Source organism: Sarcophilus harrisii, chromosome 5, assembly GCF_902635505.1.
Source record: "Sarcophilus harrisii chromosome 5, mSarHar1.11, whole genome shotgun sequence".
In the NCBI taxonomy this organism is placed as follows: domain Eukaryota; kingdom Metazoa; phylum Chordata; class Mammalia; order Dasyuromorphia; family Dasyuridae; genus Sarcophilus; species Sarcophilus harrisii.
Window position 1 is genome coordinate 90,000,063 of NC_045430.1, and position 21,925 is coordinate 90,021,987.

At 39.2% G+C, this 21,925-nt stretch overlaps 1 protein-coding gene across 1 annotated transcript; it reads left to right on the forward strand.

The window, feature by feature from the left end:
- Window positions 1-927: 927 nt before the first annotated feature.
- Window positions 928-9,594, forward strand: LOC100916313 (keratin, type II cytoskeletal 5). Its single transcript, XM_031937829.1, has 9 exons — window positions 928-1,589; window positions 2,274-2,488; window positions 4,418-4,478; window positions 4,580-4,675; window positions 5,357-5,521; window positions 6,030-6,155; window positions 6,354-6,574; window positions 7,531-7,565; window positions 8,449-9,594. Exons 1-9 carry the CDS (start codon window positions 1,032-1,034, stop codon window positions 8,721-8,723), a joined length of 1,752 nt encoding a protein of 583 aa, XP_031793689.1. The 5' UTR covers window positions 928-1,031; the 3' UTR covers window positions 8,724-9,594.
- The last annotated feature ends 12,331 nt before the right edge of the window (window positions 9,595-21,925 follow it).

The window sequence follows — 21,925 nt, forward strand, 5'->3', positions numbered from 1 at the left end:
ATGGAATAGGTTACTTTGGGGAGAACTGAGTCAAGGCCAGATGGACAACAAATGAGGACATACAGGGGGTCTTTGGGCAAGTTGGACTTTTCTGGAAATGGGAGAAGAAAATTAAGAAGGAAATTGAGTCCCTGCATGGGATTTGGTACAACTTGCTTCAGAGATGTTATATTGTCTACAATTTGAAAGGATTCTCCCTGTTATTTTATAAATGAAGAGACTGAAGCAGAAAACTAATCTGTTTTACTATACATTCCACACGTAGTGTAAAAATGGGAACCCAGATGGAGATCAGGCAATCTTTCTAATACTCCAAGATAAAAAAAAAAAACTTACCTTAAGATGGGCAAAAAATTATTTTAGGCTCCTAGACAGAGTTTGTAGGGATTCAGGTCCCTGTTGCCCCTTTCCTCAAGAAAATGCCAAGAGCTGGTTATTACACATATCACTGCAAATTTGTTTCTCATCCTAGTAGAGAAGGTCAGATCACCACCCTCAGATCAGGACTGGATAACTGCCCCAGATAAGAAAAATCAGTACTCATTATGCTAGGCCACTATATACAGCAAATTGGAGACAGTAACCCATGCCCTGAAAAGTGCCCCCCCCTTCAAAATTGGATGAATGTCCATTTGCCCCCTGGGATTATCTTCTTTAACCTCCTCCCAGCCTCTGGTGGGGGAAAGGAGGGCTTGGCAAGCCTGGTGGGATGCCACTGACATATGGGTGCTGCAAGGCAGGGTTGTTTCTAAATGAGCCAAGTCTGCCAGGAAGGAGTCTTTTGTATCCCCTAGTACTATGCAGGTGTGAGAGAGGTGAGCTCACAGCTGCCCCCCAGGCATGCCCAACCCACTTAATCATTCAGATCAGCAAGAGATTCTTCAGCCCAGCCCAGCCCTTAGAAGGGTATAAAGAGGAGGGGGAAGATCTGAGTCCTAGGATAACAGAGCCTCTGTCTTCCTCTCACCTAGCTCTGTTCTTTGCTTCCTAACACTCCTCCGGTTCTTGGTCCTTCTGCTCTCCAAGCAGCCATGTCTCGGCAATCAAGCGTATCATTCCAGAGTGGGGGCCGTCGAGGCTTCAGTGCCTCCTCAGCAATCACCCCGAACGTCAGCCGCACTAGCTTCAGCTCTGTCTCCATGTCCCGGGCAGGAGGTGGTGGCGGCGGCGGCTATGGCCGCATCAGTGTCGGTGGTGCCGGAGGCGGAGGCGGCTTCGGCAGCCGGAGCCTTTACAACGTCGGAATGTCCAAGAGGATTTCCATGGGAGGTGGTGGGGGCTTCAGGAGTGGCTATGGTGGCAGAGTAGGAGGGGGTTATGGCTTTGGTGGAGGAGCTGGTAGCGGATTCGGTATCGGCGGTGGGGCTGGTGGTGGCTTTGGGCTCGGTGGTGGAGGAGGCTTCGGTGGAGGCTTTGGGGGACCTGGCTTTCCTGTCTGCCCTCCTGGTGGCATCCAAGAGGTCACTGTTAACCAGAGTCTCCTGGCTCCCCTCAACCTCCAAATCGATCCCACCATCCAGAGGGTGAAGACTGAAGAGCGGGAGCAGATCAAGACCCTCAACAACAAGTTTGCCTCCTTCATCGACAAGGTGAGACAAGAAATGCTTGCTAAACTGCTGCAAATCTGGGCCAAAGGCCAAAGCAAGAAGGGATAGGAAGGAGATTTCATTTCTTAGTCAGACATGTACAGAGTGTGCAACACCTTCATATCTGCCTGTCTCTCCACTGTGCGTCTGTGTGGTCTACCTTCTCTGCTAGATTAGGAACCTGAAGAATGGAATAATCTCTCATCTTTCTCAATCTGCTCCTTCCAGAGCCCAGCACCAGACTTTGTTGGATAGTCTTATGTTATGGAGAGAAAGTGTGGGCAAAACTTTAAATGTTGGGCAGGCTGCATGAAAGTGTTTGCAGGTTATTCTCAAGACAATATCAATGCATTCATTTTCCCTTTTGATGAGATATCTAGAGTTCTCTCCAGCTGTTCTTCACTTTGTTTTTGTATTTCTCTAACTCATGTTTCTGTATCTTCATTATACTGAAGCTTTTGAAATGGAGGACCACTTTTAATCTTCCCTCTAGATTTTCTCCAGGGAGTGAGGGCAAGGAGAAAAAGGGGTATGAAGGGAGAGAGAAAGAAAGAGGGAGGGGCAAAGAATGGGTGGGGGAGAAATAATTGATGAAGATGACTTGAAAGCAGCAAGCCTGAGATATTCCATGGAATAATATAAATATTGGATATTCCTCTTGAATAACTCTCTTCTTCTGGTTTCCAGGTGCGATTCCTTGAGCAGCAGAATAAGGTATTAGACACAAAATGGACACTGCTCCAGGAGCAGGGTCACAAGACTGTGAGGCAGAATTTGGAACCACTTTTTGAAACCTACATCAACAATCTCAGGAGGCAGCTAGAGAATTCTCTGGCTGACAGGGGTCGCTTGGAGAATGAACTGAGAAACATGCAGGATGCAGTGGAGGATTTCAAAAACAAGTGAGTTGAAAGAGTCCATAGGGTTGGGGGAAGGGGAGAAGGAATTGTCTTGTTTTCCATGATGGAGAGGTAGGGAGAGGAATGGGGAAGAGGCAGAGGGACGCTTGAGAGACAAAGACAGAGATAGATACAGAGAAAATCATGTTCAGGAATTTCTTCTGAATACCTAGGAAAGCATTGTGGTTTTTCTATTCTAGGCATTGAAGGTCCAGTTACTGATAGGGAGTGGGAAAATGGGAGTAAGCAGAAAGAAGAAAGAGGGAACTTAAGAGGTATAGTGAGGAAGGCTTTCTCTCTGCCTGACATAATTTTATCAATCTGTGGGCAAGGACTGAGAAATGGGGTGAAGTATGGTTGAGTGAGCCAAAAGAATAGAAAGGATGAGGAGTGTGATTATGGTTTATTTTGTCTTAAGACAAATCCCAAACCTTGACTTTCTACTATATGAGGTTTGGGATAATTGGCAAATGAGGGAATCCATAGCCCTTAGCTTTCTTTATGCTGCCTTTTCTCTATTCTACCTTAGAACACAAAATACAGTCTTGTCTAGGAATTTCTAGTTTTTCCAGTCCAACTCCCCCCACCCCTGCCCCATGTTCCTCACAACAGGAGTTATATAGCTTAGCCATAAAATCACTAAGCCATAGACTCGATGAATTGGAAAGCACCTAACAATTCGTCTCCTCCTCCAACACTGTCAACAAATGAGGATCCAGACTTTGATAGAACTGTGACATATATTGTGTACATGTATAATGCTTTGGGCACTGTACAGAGCATCACAATGTGTTTGTCTCCTTTTGAACCGATGACAGGAGTGCCTTTGTTTCTGAGTCCTCCTACTTGGTTTCTCCCTCCCCATCTTATTGCTCCTGCCCACCCAATTCTTAATTTTAAGCTTTCTACCCCTTGAGCTAGGAGATAATTCCCTTGTCAGTACTACATAACAATTAAAAAATCCTTGCTCAGTTATGGGGAAAAAAAAAAAAGAAAACCAACAAGCCAGTTTAGAGCTTAACTTATGGCAATGATTACACCCTTCTGGCACAGACATACTATATATTCCTTGCTCCTTGATACTTTTATCCCTATTTTTCACACAGTAAAAATCTCCCCTGTATCCTAGGAGAGGGAGAATGATGGTGAACAAAGCAAAGCACACAAAACATCTACATCCAAAGCTATTCTTTCAGCTCCCAGAGTTGGACTCTTGGTTCTGCTTGAATACAGTTCCTTTTAATTCCATTTAAGGAAGTCAGCCTGATTTAGTAAATAGTGGTCTGGATTTGGAGTCTCCGTGAATTGGGTTCAAATCCCACCTATCTCTACACCATAATAATGTCATGACTTCTAGCAAATTACCTGCCTTCCTCAGCTTTCTTTTCTATAATGAGAACTGGACTAGATAATCTTCTCTAGGTCATTTCCAACTCTATATTTATGATCTTAGGATCCTACAAACAACTATTTGATAGGCTCAGGACTTCAATGTTCAGTATAAATGCCTTCATTGATATGAGAAAAATAAGCTAGAGGATCTATTAGTATATTCTTAAAGTAATTGGATTAGTAACAAATAGACTGAAGGGGCAATGAAGATAGGAGATTCTTCTCAATCAGACAGGGGAGACAGGTTTCCACAATAGCCAGTCCCTAGGGACTCAAGTCATAACTACTTCTTCCCTTTCTATCAAAAAGCCCATCATAGCAAGTGCCATATACTCTCTTCTTTTCTCTCCCCAAATGGAGATTCCTAATCTATAGAAAAGAAGAAATGAAAATAGCCATCCTGCAAGAGCAGAGAAGAATTTCCTTGTAGTCAATATGAAGACTAGTGTGTGCTTAGCTGAGTTATAGGTGTGATTATGTCCCTCAAAATTAACTATCTTCGATTACCTACCAATTGATCCTGTTCCCTTTTTTTATTAGGTATGAAGATGAAATCAACAAGCGTACAGCAGCTGAGAATGACTTTGTGATGCTCAAGAAAGTAGGTGTGGGTTGATTTGGACCCGTAGCCTGAAGTTACATTTTGGGTATAGGGTGTGGCTCATTGGAGTTTGGATGGAAATTTTGGTCTGGTTTTTCTAGGATGTAGATGGTGCCTACATGAACAAGGTGGAACTGGAAGCCAAGGCAGACAGCCTTAATGATGAGGTCAACTTCCTGAGAACCCTCTATGAAATGGTAATGAACCACTTCCTTTGAACTAAGTACAGATGGTAGCAGTGGGTGACTCTGCTACCACCTAAGATCTCTGGGGACAAAGGACTTCTAACTTAAGTGATAACAGGATCCTCAGATCCTGAGACTACCTGTCCCAGGTTCAAATATTCCTAAGCTTTGTTCCTTCTTCTTGCATTTCCTCAGCTTTGATTTCCTGGATATTTATATTCCTGAAAGGACTTCTTCATTCATTCTTAGTAACTATGTTTTGTAAAGAGACTTGGAAATGAGTCTCATAGGTACATAGAATGTTTGAGCTGGAAAACATCTTTGAGCATTGTCCCAAACCTTCCTTTCATGAGGTTTAGTGACTTCATGAATTACTTTCTAGTCCTTTTTCAAAATAGGAAGCTATATTTTAGTTAGGGAGGAGAAGCAGCAAGATTAAAACCTGAGAAATTATGGAAACCCTTGGTGAGAGAGTGGTGGGGGAAAAATCATTAGATATAAACATTTGAAAACCACTATGTTGGAAAATGTTTGGAATCCTGCAGTTTTTTAGAGCTGTTACAGCAAAGATTTCAGTTGCTCTCTTAACTGTCTTCAGCATCTGAATGTAGGCTATAATTGTTTCCTCTGAGAGGAAGGTACAAAAGAGATTAATGACAGACCCAGGTTACATGACTGCAAATCTCTCCACAGGAACTCTCTCAGATGCAGGTTCACGTCTCTGACACCAATGTTGTGCTGTCTATGGACAATAACCGTAACCTTGACCTGAACAGTATCATTGCTGAGGTCAAAGCTCAGTATGAAGACATTGCCAACCGTAGCCGAACAGAAGCTGAATCCTGGTACCAGACAAAGGTGAGCTAGTGCTGATTTTTAATGGGAATCCAAGGTCTGGGACTCAGCCTAAAAGAACTGAATAATTGCTGCTTAAAGGACTGGAGAGATGTGAAGGAGAAGCATAGGGTGGACCTAATGGAGGAATTTCTAAGCATTGGTGTTTCTCATGGGAGAATCAGGTCACAAATGGGATTGGCCTACTCCATAAGAGTTCTGGTTCTGTCTTTTACAGATTGTGATTTTAGAACATGACCTCCCTTGCCCTAGTTTCTTTATAAAATGAAATTAATAATTTCATCCCTAAATGGCATCCTTAAATAACAAGTTCACCATGAGTACAACATGTTGTAAAGCTTGAAGGATATAGAAATTGGGGTTATTTTTCTAGTCCTCACAAGCTTTTTTTTGTTTTCAACATCCTAAATTCTAGTGCTCCAGAGACTTGCTATAGATAGCAAGTTTTCCTTCTACCAAGATTTTCCTCCATGCTTATACTAAACTGTTTCCTCTTCTCTGGGGACCTCAGTATGAAGAGCTGCAGCAGACAGCAGGACGCCATGGAGATGACCTCCGCAATACCAAACATGAGATCTCTGAGATGAATCGGATGATCCAGAGACTGAGAGCCGAGATTGACAATGTCAAGAAGCAGGTAGGTCAAGGGCAACATACCTCAACCATGTATATGTATACTCAAATATATGGTCACATTCATTCATGCTTGAGAATCATATAGAGTGCTTCTTACTATTATATAAACTGTTCTTGTTTGTGTGACTTAAGGCTCTTCTGGAAGGAAAAAAAAGGCTCCACCCTGAACACTTCTCTCTCTCCTTTCCTTTCCCTCTAGTGTGCCAATCTTCAGGCCTCCATCGCTGATGCTGAGCAGCGTGGGGAATTGGCTCTCAAGGATGCCCGGGCCAAGCTGGCTGAGTTGGAGGATGCTCTGCAGAAGGCCAAACAGGACATGGCTCGCCAGCTGCGTGAATACCAGGAGCTGATGAATGTCAAACTGTCCCTGGACATTGAGATTGCTACCTACAGGAAGCTGCTGGAGGGCGAGGAGTGCAGGTGGGAAACTGACCTCTCCCCTCTTACCCTACTTCCATTCTAAATCCCCAAATCTTATCTATAAATAATTCATTCTGGATGAACCTACATTGACTTTGCTTGTGTTTAACATTCACAAGGCCTTTTAAATATAAACCAGCTTTTGAAAAAAATGGCATGCATTTTTTCAGATAAAAAGTCTGAGAGTTTTAGATTTTTGTTTTCAGCTATACATGTTTCAGATTATCCCTTTAACTATCTTACTCCTTTGGTGCAGATAACTGCAAAGATGATTATATTTTCAAATTTCATACATTGAAGGATTAAGAGCATCACTGGTAGAGAGAGTTTGTTTTGGCCGAAACTTGATTAGTTATTTTCCATCACTACCTCCCATATTGAAATAGAGAATTTCAGAATTGGAATTCTGGTCTTCAATATTCTGCCTCCAGTAAACCAGATACCAAAATAGGCAGTCTGGAAGATGTCCAAGGAGGGAGTTGCCATGATTTCCTTAGGTTACCTATTCTAAAAGAAAATGATTTGTAGTAGTCAGAAAATGTTCTATTGAGATTTAACCAATTCTTTTCTTACTGCAATTTAAACCCATTTCAGTGTGTAATGACTAGATCAGAACTTAGTGCCTAGAGTTCTGGATCTGGAGTCAGGAAAGCCTGGGTTCAGAATTTTTACACTTAAACTCTTTGAGTCCCCATTTATTTGTCTGTAAAATGGGAATAATAATGGCATCTATCTTTCAGAGTTATTGTGAGCATCAAATGATGCCTCCTCCTCCCCAAAGTCATATAATTGAGATAATATGTATAAATTGTTTTGAAAATCTTTGCTGTATTGTTAGACAGAAAGATATCTTATCAGTTAGTTATAAAGCTGTGGAGTAATTTCAATGGGCACAAAGATGGTTCTTGTTTCACTATCTAGTTCCAATCTCATCTCCTTTTCTTTGTTCTTTATAGACTGAGCGGAGAAGGAGTTGGACCAGTCAGTGTCTGTAAGTACCTTTCTCAGAATAGTAATAATAACATTATTAAAGGGTTCTTGTTTTGAAGGTGGGGTTCTCTAGATAGTAGTCACATCACCTGGAAATTCTTTATGATCAGAAGTCTAGAAGAAATGTGATAAAGTGAAAAAGAGCTCAGATGAGGAAGGAAGAGGCCTAGATTCTTTCTGGTCACTGATTATTGAGGGACATTGGCCAAACTGTGCTGCCCAGTACCTTAGATTTCCCCATCTGCAAAATGAGAATAATGATATTTGCCTTTCAAACCTGAGCAACCGATAAATTGATATGAATCCTTTAGAAGGTGTATAACTCATGTGTTAATGAAATTTGTGATCCTTGAAAATTGTGATCATATGGCTTAATCTGTAGCCTGACACAATGCATACTTGCTTAGTTGAATTAACAGAAGATGCATAGGAGGATTAGAAATAGAATCCGTAATGATCCCTTGTACACAATGATCTGGTCTTTTTTCTCAACTACAAAATGAGTCTCACTTTGCTTATATGCAAGAGATGAACTGAATGATGTTCAATTGCTGCAGTTCAGAATCTATGATGCCATTTAGAAGTTCTGGAGAGGTATTTTTTATTTTTAGTTTTTAAATTTTTGTTTTTTTTCGGTGAATAGACTCACCCACGGAATGGCTGCGATTGTAATGTTCATGGTTTTTTACTAGGAAAGGCAATCGGGGAGGTTGGAGGATATGCTTCTCAACCTCAAGGTCATCAAAAGTGGGGTGGGGGGCTGGGACCAGTCTTAGAAAGCAGGCTTCCTTCTCTCTCCCATCCCTTGACCGGGACTCTTGTCCTCAGGATGGGTGGGCAATGATCTCTTCTCTCCAATGATCTCTTCTCTCCCTTTATCGTAGCTGTGGTCACATCCAGCGTGTCCGGAGGTTACGGCGGCGGCGGCTTCGGCAGCGGCGGGGGCTTCGGCAGCGGCGGCGGCTTCGGCAGCGGCGGCGGCGGCAGTTATTCATACTCCAGCAGCAGCGGCGGCGGCGGCCTCAGCGTGGGGGGTTCTGGCTTCAGCTCCGGCAGTGGACGGGGAATGGGGGTTAGCCTGGGAGGCGGCGGGGGCAGCAGCTCCAGCGTTAAGTTCGTGTCCACCACTTCCTCCTCCCGGAAGAGCTTCAAAAGCTAAATCTCCTCTCCCTAAGTGTCCATTCACTTGAGTATCTGCTCTCCCCGTCCCTTGGTCACTACCTGACGGACCCTCTTTAGCTTGGTTGATAACCTCGCTGTTCTCCGCTTTCCTGTCTCCGCCTCCCTCTCTCCCTCTCCTTTCCTTTTCACAGGTGTTTAGTCTAGACCAGACTAAGGGGGTGATTTGTGTTCATGAGCCTTCCAGGTCACCTCCAGCACTTAGCACCCTCATCTCTGGTTCTTACTTAGCTCCCAACCTGGCCAGAGGCCATCAGAAAATGCTGTCCAATGAACCTTGGAGGCCTTATAAGTAATCCCTTTTCTCCTTTCCGAGACTCCACTCATTCCAGTGTTCCCCAGTCACTTAAGCACTTAGCCCAAAGCTAGGACCACTCCCTCCTCACTACTTGACCAAAGATGTGAGAAGCAGGGTCCAAAGACGTATTTTCTTAGGAAACCTTAAAATTGAGGAAACTAAGGACCAGAAAACCAGAAACAACTGAAGGAAGGCTTTGGTTCAGTCAGAATCTGGGCTCCTCAACTCTTGGGGAATGGCAGTCCCCAAGTCTCTTGCTGGGGCACCCTAGAGCGATGTTGTCACTTCAGAAAGAGTGGTTCAGTCCAAGCTCTGTCTAACGGAAAGGTGTCTGGCCTAGTCATGGGGATTGAGGGTGGGATTTAACCATTTGTTTTGTAAGCAATTCTGGTGTCTCCTGGGAGACAGTTTTTCATTCCTTAGGAGGAGGCATTTGGTTGTACTGGAAGCAAAAGTTGTACCTTGAATGTCAACAGAACTCCACCCCCCATTGTTTGTTCTTGATTCTGACCACTTTTTGGTGTTTGTTCAATAAAGTTCATTTATAATTTAAGTTTCTGAGCAGAATTTTTCTCCCATATCTATAATCAACATTAAGAGTTGTTAACTGGATAATTTTTAAGTAGAATGGAATCATTGATAACAGAAAAGGACCAATGTGCATTAGTCTGCTAGTCTGAGAAGTGAACATTTACTACTTATTCAGAGTAAAGAGTAGGAGCCTGGGGAGATGGAGAGTAGTCCCTGGAAACACTAATTAGTGACTAGGATAGTCACTGAGGATTTCCTTGGACTGTTGTAAGGAGATTGCTATTTCCTGGAAAGATCTTGGAAAACAGGGTCAGATGTATAGTGAAAAGAACCTGGGGCTAGTAGTCCAGCAAACCAAATCTAGATTCAAAGTTCCTGTTCAACAGCTTACTAATTGCTAAGACAAGACAAATCACTTATATTTGTGCTTCAGTGTCCTCATCTATAAAATGGAGATGATACTTGTAGTGAGGATAAAATGAGAAAACACTTTGAAAAGGCAAGAGAGAATTATAAAACTTTAGGTGCCTATAGAGGCACCTGCCCTTGTTTACAGAAATGAATGAACCATATAGGTCAAGGACTATATTTTTAAATTGTTTCTATTCAACTTTATAAGCATTTATTACATGCCCATGCGCCAGATACTATCCTAAAACTGACAAAATGAAATAATCTTTGCTCTCCAGGAACTCAATACTATGTGGAGATAACATGTTTGCAGGTAAATGATTTTGAGACAGTTTGAGGAGGGAAGAAATCAGTAACAATTGAGGAAATCTGGCAACGTATCTTTGAGTAGGTAACAACTGAGCTGACCAAATAAGGGAACTGTCTCTGGAATTCTAATAGGCAGGGAGGGAACATTTCAAGCTTAGAGGCAGCTTCAAAAGGCATGAGACATTGAATGTAGAGTTCAAGGGACAGGTAACAGATTCACACATCTGCGGTATGGGTTACACAAAAGGGAGTAATATTAGAAAAGACTCGTTAGTGTCAGATTATGGAAGCTTTAACATGAAGCATTTGAGGAATTGGCATTTTATCTTGGAGTTACTAAGGAGCTAATGAATCTTTGTTAGCACAATGTGGCACATAGTAAACCTTTGATGAGTCATTAAATTGAAACCTCAAAGATTTCCAGATTTTCCAAAGACAAGAAAAATGTTTATTCCCTTGTTTCTGTCCGTCTGTGGATGTTTGAGGAGAGGCTTCTCATGCACATTATCCCTCTAGGTGTCTGTGGGTTGGATTCCTCTCTGTCTCTAGGATGAAACCCAGAAGATCTCCAGGAAGAAACATGTAGGTAGATTAGAAGTGGCAAAGTACAAGGGGACCCTCATACATGAATGACATTGGATGAGAGCCATTGCCTATCACTTATTGTAGTTATAGTTTGAAATAAGAAGAGGAAGGAACTATTAGAAAACCTAACCAGTTTTCATTCTTTGTAGGATTTTTACTTCTCTAAAGTACACTAAGTGATGTAAGGAAAAGATCTCTAGAGCCAAAAGATTTGGGGTTGAATACTGGGTCTATAACTTAAGAGTTGAGAGAATCATTTAAATGATTTAAAACATTTAAAATAATCAAGAAACCAAGTGCATCCAGAAAAAATACTGTAGGGTCTGAAGGTGGTCCCAATTTAGCATTTTCACCTTTTTTGTTATTTCTTGCTTTTTTTCTTATTTTTTCCTTTTTTATTTGCTTTTTCTTGTGTAACATGAGAAATACAGAAATGTGTATAGAAGAATTGTGCATGTTTAACTTATATTGGATTACTTGCTGTCTAGGGGAGGGGGGAAGTGAGGGAGAAAATTTTGGAACACAAGGTTTTACAAGAGTGAATGTTGAAAACTATCTTTGCATGTGTTTTGAAAATAAAAAACTATTTGTTAAAAAATAATGACCTGAAAGAGGACCACAACATCTAGAATTGGAAGAGAGAGTTAAGATCTCTAAATTCTTAACTTGGAAACCCAGCTAAATAAATGAATAGACAGTGCAGATAGATAGAGAGATTACCACATCTCAATATAATTTTATGCATTTGAAAACATTATTCTTAGAAGAGCTATGTAGGCTTCACCAGACTGCCAAAGAGATCACTGACACAGAGAGCAAGAACTTGTGAACCAGTGAAAACCAGTTTGCTGAGTATGGCCCTAATCCCCAGGACTAATGAAGGACAAGGTTTAACTAAACTGGAGATCAGGCATTGCCTCTTTCCCCAGCTGCTTGCTTGTTTATGGCACAGTTAAGATTTTAGTTTCCTGAATTCCTGTCCTCTACTTTTCATTCCTTATTAGGTAACTCAGAAAATAGCATCATCTGAGTGGACCTGGACTAGAAATGACAAAATACTTTGTCATAATCCCAAGTAACCCTAAACTGGATTAAAATGCATTTGGGAAATAATAACTAACTAGCGATATCTATAAATATCTATAGCTATATCTATATATCTAACCCTAACCCCCCATACAATGTAAATACAAATACAAATACAATATTGCAATATATATATAAAATTATTATATAATGAGATTAGGTATATAAATTATATATATACACAATGTGTGTATATGTATGTGTATCTATATATATCTATGTATATATAGCTATACATATACATGTACATATACATATACGACAAGGGTCCTTACATATAGTTTTGTGGCCCCCATTTCCACTTGAGTTGACACTGCTTATCTAAACTCTCCCACTACCTTGCCTCTCAGGTGATCAGCCAGTTTCCTATTAGTGCCATGTCAACTCCTTGTCCACAAGGCTATATAAGTTTGAATTTTGAAAGGCTCAGGGCTTTGGGTTACAATGTACATCTTGTTACATGTATGAATCAGTAGCCTGCCCAAGGAACTGGGGAAAGCTTATGTGCAGGGAGATAGGAAGGGGAAATTATCCTATGCTATCCCTCACTAGCATCTGTCTTCTCATAGCTGCCATCCTTGGTGGTAATTGTCACTCTTCGGATACAACTCTTTTTTTGTTTTATAGAAGTTATGAAATACAACTTCATTTTATAGAAGAAGAGACAGCGGTCCCAAGAGTGTTTCATTGGCAAAAAAGGCTTTGAGACCAAGTCCACTTTCTATTGTTCTGTTATGGACCTTTGCCAATCCTGGGTACAAGAATTCTTTATGTTATAGTCACTGCCCACTCCTGCTGACTCCTGTCTCCAGTGTTCACAGACTTTTCTGTCCAAACTTCTGTTGGTTGGAAAAATAAGGCATTGTGCCATTTTCTTGATATTCCTAATCACAAATCTATTTCTGTAGAGTTTGATTGAAGAGTTGTGGAGGACATCAGACTCTAATACTACCTTCACTCTGGCATGTTCTCTGCTTTTCATTTTGATTTCTATGACAACATCTTTCATCTGACTTCTTCTCTTCACTTATAACCACCTCCTTAGCTCCAGTATTCATCACCTCTTGCCTGGAATGTTGCAACAGCTTTCTACCTCAAATGTCTCAACAATGAAATCTACTTTTCATATAGCAGCAAAAGTGACTTTCCTTTTTTTTTTAAAAAAAAAATTCCCCCAGTTATTTTCATCCCAGAATTTTTGGGATTGCCTTGACTCACTGAACCGCTGAGAAGATCAAGTCTGTCATAGTTAATCATTGCACAATCTTGCTGTTGTATGTATAGTGTATTCCTGATTCTGCTTGTTTTGTTCAGCATCAGTTTGTCCCAGGCTTTTCTAAAATCAGCTTGTTATCATTTTTAATAGAAAGATAATATTTCATTGCTTTCATATACCATATATATTCAGCCATTCCCCAATCAATGGGCATCTATTCATTTTCTAATTCTTTGCCACCACAAAAAGAGCTGCTTACAACGTTTTTGCACATGTGGATCCTTTTCCCTAGTTAATGATTGCTTTGGGATATAGGCCCAGTAGTGACTCTGCTGGATCAAGGAGTACACACAGTTTGATAGCCCTTTGGGCATAGTTCCAGATTGTTCTCCAGATTGGTTGGATCATTTCACAACTCCATCAACAATGTTTTAGTGTCCCAGTTGTCCCACATTACCTTAAACATTTATCACTATCTTTTCCTGTCATCTTAGCCAATCTGAGAAGTACAACATGGTACCTCAGAGTTGTATTAATTTGCATTTTTCTAATCTATAGTGATTTGGAACATTTTTTTATATGACTATGGATGACTTTAATTTTTTCATCTGAAAATTGTCTATTCACTTCCTTTTACCATTTGTCAATTGAGGAATGACTTATGTTCTTATAAATTTGATACAATTCTTTATATATTTTAGAAATAAGGCTTTTATCAGAAACACTGACTAATTTTTTTCCCACCTCTGTGTTTCCCTTCTAACCTTGGCTGTGCTGGTTTTGCTTGTGCAAAACTTTTTTAAATTTAATGTAATTAAAGTTATCCATTTCATTTCATTATGTTCTCTAGTTCTTCTTTGGCCATAAATTTCTTCTTTCTTCAAAGATCTGATAGGTAAACTATCTCTTGTTCTCTTAATTTGCTAATAGTATCACCCTGTACACCTCAGTCATGTATCCATTTTGATCTTATTTTGGTATGGGATATGAGATGTAGGTCCATGCTGAGTTTCTGAAATATTATTTTCCAGTTTTCCCAAACTGGGATTTTGGGGTTTATCAAATACTGGATTACTCTAGTCATTGATTATTGTGTCATGTGTATCTAATCTATTCCATTGATCCAGCACTCTTTCTTAATCAGTACTGTATATTTTTGCTGACTGTGGTTTTATAATAACATTTTAGGCCTGATATTGCTAGGCCATCTAACTTTGAATTTTTTTTCCATTAATTCCCTTGATGTTCTTGACTCTGTTCTTTCAGATGAATTTTGCTAATATTTTTTCTAGTTCTATAAAATAATTTTTGGCAGTTTGATTGGTATGGCACTGAATAAGTAGCTCAACTTACATAAAATTGCCATTTTTATTATATTGGCTATTAAGCGCGAATTTTATTTTTCCAATTGTTTGGATATGACTTTATTTGCTTGCAAAGCATTTTATAATTGTGTTCATATAGTTCTTGGGTTTCTCTTGGCAGGTAGACACTCAAATATTTTATTTTGTCTACAGTTATTTTAAATGAATTTTCTGTTTCTATCTCTTGCTTGGTGGGCTTTATTAATAACATATAGAAATGTTAATGATTTGTGTGGATTTATTTTATGTCCTGCAACTTTTCTAAAGCTGTTAATTATTTCAATTAGGTTTTAAAATGATTTTCTAGGATTCTCTAAGTATATCATCATATGCAAAGTGATAGTTTTATCTCCTCATTATCTATTCTAATTCCTTTAATTTCCTTTTCTTATCTTATTGCTAAAACCAACATTTCTAATACTAAAGTAACTCGCCTTAAGCAAAAATTTGACCATGTCACTCTCCTTACTCAATAAATGCCAATATTTTCCTATTTTCTTTAGCATAAAATAAAAATTTCTCTGATTTTTAAAACTCTTCACAACTTGGCCTATATTTATCTCCCTAGTCTCTTTATACATTGTTTCCCATCTTGCTCTCTATGTCTAATTCAGTTTTTTGTTCTTCTTGCATTCTATTTTATATTTCTATACCTGTACCTCCTAATCTCTGCCTCATAAAAGCTCTTAACTTCCTTCAAAACTTAACTTAAACACAGTATTTTTGATTCTGTCAGTGTTTTCTTTCCTTCATTACTTTTTATTTATTTTCTCTTAAGTACCTTTGGCTATATTCCAGTCACATCAATTACATGTTCCCATTAAGATTCTAGGATTCTCTAGGAAGTTGAAGTGTCTCTGCTCTATTGCTGTCATCTCTAGCTCCTACAAATTATGTTCTTCCTACTGTACAAAACAAATTAACTGATGATCCAGTTCCATTTAACTATTTAATATCAGTTAATTTTTTCAAAAAGATTTTTACTTTGACTATATAAGTGCAAACATTTTCCTTCAACACTTTGGGGACAGCCTCTTTGATATACCATCTCAGTCTCTGAAAACAATGCAGTCAGACTACATAGTTTTTATATAACATTCATCTTGTCAAATTCATCTCCATAAAGGGCATGACTATCTATGGATTCTCTTCTTATCTATTGATGGATAAGTTCTAAAGGTCACTGCATACTCCTTGGATCATCAGTACAAATATTATTGCAAAACCTGGCATGGGTGTCAACTCCTGGTTTCCTAGACTCCTAGAGGCTCACTGTCCTGCATAACTTTTTAATCTCACAAGATCAGAGCCTTCAAGTTAACTTTTTTTTTTTTTACCTAAATAAAAAAACCAATACTGCAACAAGCAAAAAAGCAAAAACTGTTGAACTGACTCCATATGTTTGCCTCAAAAGGGAAAAGGTCTAAGGGCTTTCTCCTTACAATATTGTACCTCACTAGAGAGCAGTGATCCAAGAAACATGAAGGGAAGGGAATGAGATCGAGACCAAATAAAACTCTTTTGAAAATACCTCCAGCTTGGGTTCTGTAACTTCAATGAAGTTAGCTGCTTAGAAGTTGAGAATTAGTTACATATGTCTGCAGATGCACTTTTCATCACAAGCAATCATAACTCTCCTAGAAATAGGCTCCTCAACCTCTTCCACATGGCATCACATACATGTTCCATTAGCTGTTCTCTCTCTGTCTCTCTTTGTCTCTTTCTCTCTCTCTCTCTCTCTCTCTCTCTCTCTCTCTCTCTCTCTCGCTCTCTCACTCTCTTGCTCTTGCTCTTTCTCTGTCTCTCTCTTTGTATCTCTTTCTCTCTGTGTGTCTCTCTCTTTGTCTCTCTGTCTCTGTCTTTTTCTCTCTCTCTCTCTCTCTCACATGCATTCTCTCTCTCTCTCTCTCTCCATATGTATATATATATATATATATATATATATACATACATATATACACACACACATAAATAAAATGTGGTTGTATTTCTATTACTAAATGGAAGCCTTTTTGAATAGGGATTGTTTCACTTTTTTTTCTTGGTGCATAAGTGACACATAAAAGCATGTTGATCATTTAGTTGGTTGGCACTGACTAGTTGTGTAGATATAGGCAAACTGGCTTTAGCCTTTCTGAATCTCAGTTTCCTCATCTGTGAAATGGGGATAATGATGCACTGCCTGTCTCATAAAATTAGCTGTGAAACATGCACCATAAAATTTTAAGTACTAGGTAAATAGCTAAGTTAATAATTGTCAGGAGAAGAAGTAGTCATCTTCTCTACCCAGCTAAAGATACAACCATCTCAGGCATACTCATCACCAGCTTATTCCTTTCCTATCTCTGAGTCTTCTCTATCAGGCCATTGTGTCTAGGGAATATTTTTTAGTCCCAGTCTACTAAACAAAATGTCTTCTAACAAGTTCTTTTTCCAGAAAATTTTCCAAGATTGACAGCACAAACTGGACATGTTCCCCCCCCCCCCCCCCGCCGCCCAATTCTCTCTATAGACAAATTATATATTAAGGATCATAGATTTAGAACTGGAACAGACATTAGAAATCCCTTTTTATACAAATGCTCTTATTGGTAAGGAAATGGAGGTCAAGATTAAGTGATTTATCCAAGATTACAGAGGAGATAAGCAGCAAACAGGAACTTGAATCCAGAATTTCTGACTTTAAATCTAGAATTTTTCCCATTTTACCTTTCCAGCCTTCAATATACACTTAGCCTTTATTTATAGGGAAAATAATGAAAAAAAATCATCTTTTACCCTTCTAGCACTTTGTGATTTACAAAACATAGAAAACAAATTTGGATCCCTATTTTATCTCTTGTGAGTCATTCCATCTTTCTGTGCCTTCATTTACTGATCTGTAAAATTAGGGTGTTAGACTGCATGAATTCTAAGGCCTCTTTTAATTTGAAATTTATGACTGTATAAACCCTAGAGTAGGATGAAAGTGTTACTGTACCCTTTTCATAGAACTTAGATCTGGAAGGAGGCTCAGAAATTTTCTAATTCAAAACTCAGGCCCAGGGAAGGAGGTAAAATGACTGACTTAAGACATATATTTAATAAGTCTCAAGACAAAGTCTTAAAACTGGGTCCCCTGACTTTAAGCCTTCATTTATGTCTTAGTTTGATAATGTCTGCATTCTATTATAGGTTTGCACAATCAAATTTCCACAGATTGCATGCCTTTCATGGGCAGAGACCGAGTCTATGCAGACAGACACTAAATCAGGGCTTTCTGATGATTATGATAGTTTGCTCCTTTTCCTCATCCCCTAACCCAACCCAATGGAGCAGCCATCTGAGAAAATCGTCATGATGATGAATGACTCAGGCTACAATTGCTCAATGTCTTTCCTCCCTGGAAAAGTAAGAAGCACACGGTCTAATCCATAAGCCACTGGGAAAAAGATCTAGACCTCCTTAGGGAAGGAGGCGTTAGTATCCTACTACTTGAGAGCAGGTGGCTCCCTGAGGTTCTACCAGGATCAAGAATAATTTCCATTTGGACAATCTGCCTGGGGAGGTGGCTCAAATGTCATTAAGAGTCATTAAGAACTGCTTGTTTCAGGCTGTTTTGCATAGCTGCCTTAACTGTCAGCCCTTTGTTCTCCTCTGTTTAAGACAAGCCTGGCCTTTCTTACACACAGTCTTATGGGAACAATATTCTAGGATGCAACAATCAATAACCATCTCGAGTGTACTAAAAGGGCAGCTTTAATTGTCCAGAGAAGTCTTTTTAAGCCAAGTACTGGCCTGAGTGGTGGATAGAAGGAGGAAGATGAAAGAAGGGAGAGGAAATATGCTCTCCATCCTTGGGAACTCTCATTCTGATGGGATTGGAGAGAAAGATTTGGGAGATGAGATGGAACACAGATCCAGAAGATGAGCAGAACATAGGAGTCTTTTTCTCTCCTCCCAAACTATTTAGACAGACAAATCCTGGAATCAGCAGGAATGAATTGGGGCATTTTCTTGGATAAGTTAAAATTTGTAGAAAATAAAGGATAGTGGTAAGCAGATAAGGCATCATAGACAGGATATTTAAAGGATGAAAAGTAGAGAAGAAGAAGATACTGGTAGTAAGGGAGCAAGTTTGTATAACTGGAATATAGTCTTAGTTGGAGTATCATCGACCCCAGTGCTAATTAGATAGAAAGACTTAAACACTTTTAAACACTCCAAGTGTTTGGAATTTATTCCTCAACTTTTAATCTAAATATGTTACCTTCTTAGTAAATTCTACCAGTTCTCTATTATCTCCAGGATCAAATATAAAATGTTTTGATGCCAAAAATCCTTCACAATCTGAGCCCTTTTAACTTTTCAAGTTTTCTTATACTTTATTCCTCCTTGTTTTTGAACATTTAGCCACACAAGTCTTCCTCTCAAAAGGCACTCAATCTGCTGTGTTTTTTCACAGCTTGCTCCCCTTAGAATACTCTCTCTCTTCACTTCCACTTCCACTTAATTTCTGTGATTTAGCTCAACTTTCAGGAGGCATTTCCCTGATATTTTTCTGTTTACCTCTCCTTATCTCTTCCTTCCCACTACTAGTACCTTCCCTCTGAGAATACCTTCCCTTCATTCTGCGTGTGTATGTGTTGTATTGTTTTCCTTATTAGAATGTGATCTCTTTGAGAGGAGATATCCATATTGTGGACGATCTTTGTATTCCAATGCTTAGGACAGTACCTGGTACATAGTGAGCACCTAATAAATGTTTGTTGATTGCCTGACTACTGTGGATGATGGAGTCCCTGCAGGGAATGCAGGGGATCAAAAGTATGTTTCAAGATGATGATACTTGGCACCATGGCTACTAGGTTTGTACCAGGTAGTGCCAAATTACACCCAACCCTAAGCTAAAGACTCAATCCAATGATAACAAAGGGCAGAGTTAATGGGATGAATATGATTGTGACTCAACTGTCAGAAATGTAGGGAAGGTGAACCTCATTAGCAGCCAATTCATCAGTCTGAATGTGGTCATTTCTTCCTGCTCTGTAGTCCTGTGGCATCTCTTTTACTATTCTTTCCAGTGATCCTTATATTCTAGTCATGGGTATACATGTCTTTTTCTCTCCTCCCAGACTACGAGCTGTTAGATGTGGAGTTTACTACTAGGCTGTCTTCAATGGCAGAGGACCAGATGTTCAGTTTTGAGATCAAAGAATCTGCAGTACATTTCTTCCTCACAAAATTCCTTTTCTTTGATGTACTCTGTCTCCTAGAAATGTAAACCCTAGGTATGGGACCCCCCCCAACCCTACCCCCAGGAAGGTGTTTGGGGAAATACAGGGACCAGTCTGATTTCCTTCTCAAAGGGTCAGATGGGTGGATAAGACTTTAGGTTTGCAGTACACTTAAACCTTATTACTTAAATTCTTTTTTGGTGCTTTACAATTCAATTTATTCAATGGAGAAATACATGGATCTTCCACTAGAACATCACTTAGCTGATTACCCTAATAGGATATTACATTAATAAAGATAATCTGCAAGATTTGGCTGATAAATGAAAGGATGAGGTATAATAATTGAAAGAACCAATTAGTTGTTGCTTTGGCATATAGAAGAATAAAAACAACAGCAATATAATTTGTATATCAATTTAAAGTTTGCAAGGCACTTTACTTTCTTTATCTCATTTGACCTTCACAACAATCCTAGAAAGTAGGTAGTTATCATTATCCCCATTTTACAGATGGGGAAACTCAGATTGAGGGAGGTTAATTCACTTACCTAGGGTGACACAGCTGGTAAGTGTCTGAGGCAGGATTTGAATGCAAGCCTTTTTGACTCATGTTCAGTTCTCTATTCCCGGTGTCACTTTGCTGATGAGATGTGATGGTCTTTGTGATTCCTGATCTTGAATCTTAACCTATCCAAAGTTAACCATATATATAAACACATATATGTATGTATATATGCATGTGTTATGTGTGTACACACATATGTATATAACAGTTATTTGTGTCTATTTGTAGCCATCTTTAGGGTAGGATGGGGCTAGAAAAAAAGGGGAAGAAATTGACATGATAACTTTATTATACATTTTAAAGGAATTGCAAGTTGCACATAATAGATTTGCAGTTTCTAGTGCAATTATCTTTTTTATTATACTATATTATGGAAATGCTTATTTTATTCCATAAATTAAACACAAAATAATTTCTTTAAAAAGCTTGTATGTATACCAACAAAAAATGTAATAAAAAATATTTAACAAAACTAGTGCAAATAAAGCAGAAGGCACTTAAGCTTCCTCTAACTGGGCAACTTCAAGCTTCTTGGAATCATTTTAGCCATTGATATATATATGTTTGCATACTGTGAGCTAGTTTGATGATTATGGGCCAGACCTGAATTTGGTATATGCCCAGCTTAATTGCCTTTTCTTTTCTGATCCAGGAATAGGTAGAATCTCTGAAATTTATCACTAATCTGGGACCACACCTGTGTTCCTCTGCCTAAAAGAGCAGAAGCTATATTTTATTTTTTTTTATCTCCTACAGTACTTAGCACATTTGGAGTAGGGAAACCAAGGTAAGAAGTTATCAGATCCAGGTAGTATAATGGACAACATATAGGACAAAATAAGGCCATTGCAAAAATCAATAAATTAACAAGTATTTATTAAAAGGTTACTATGTGACAGATAGTATGCTAATCACTGGGGAGATAGCATATATACATTAGAGTATATAGGACAAATTCAAAGAAAATGGAAAATAAGCTTAGAGGCAGTGGTGCTATCAGGTTGGGGAGACCAGAAGAGGTCTCCTGGAGATATGGACTTCAGCTGAGTCTTATAGGAAGCCAGGGATTGATTGAGCCTAAAAATCAGAGGTGGAGATGGAAAGTATTGTAAGTATAAGGAACAACCACAAAAGCAGAGAGGTGGGAGATGAAGAGCCATATAAAGAATAGCAGATAAAACAAATAAAGTTGAATTATAATGCACTGCAAGATGTGAGAAGATAAGAGAGGGCCTAACTGAGATGAACTAGAATGAATTGAGAGTGCAGCCACTAAGTTCTGTGATTTCCTTGCTTTCATTCAGAACCATCAGAGTAATAGTGAAGGAGGTAGATGGTAGAAGTGATCTAAGGTTGGGATGAGTAAGGCAGGACTGTTCATAGGACAAGGGAGCCAGGGTTTCCAAGTAGAAAACTGAACTTATTAAAGTTTTGGCAAATGTGTGTATTAAATACTTTAAAACACTGACATTCTCAGATGTTGGTTGTGTGAATTTTATTTACTTGTGTGGTCTGAGAGGAAACATTTTCTTCTCTCCTGAATGTTTGGCACATTACAAACCTCAGAATTATGGTTATCTCTCTTGTATTGGCATTGTA

What these genes read in the sequence shown, in the direction of transcription:
- LOC100916313 (XM_031937829.1), top strand. Translation starts at nt 1,032, where the DNA reads ATGTCTCGGCAATCAAGCGTATCATTCCAGAGTGGGGGCCGTCGAGGC. An exon ending in TTGCCTCCTTCATCGACAAG is followed by an intron (nt 1,590 to 2,273) that starts GTGAGACAAGAA and finishes TCTGGTTTCCAG; the next exon opens with GTGCGATTCCTTGAGCAGCA. An exon ending in ACTTTGTGATGCTCAAGAAA is followed by an intron (nt 4,479 to 4,579) that starts GTAGGTGTGGGT and finishes TGGTTTTTCTAG; the next exon opens with GATGTAGATGGTGCCTACAT.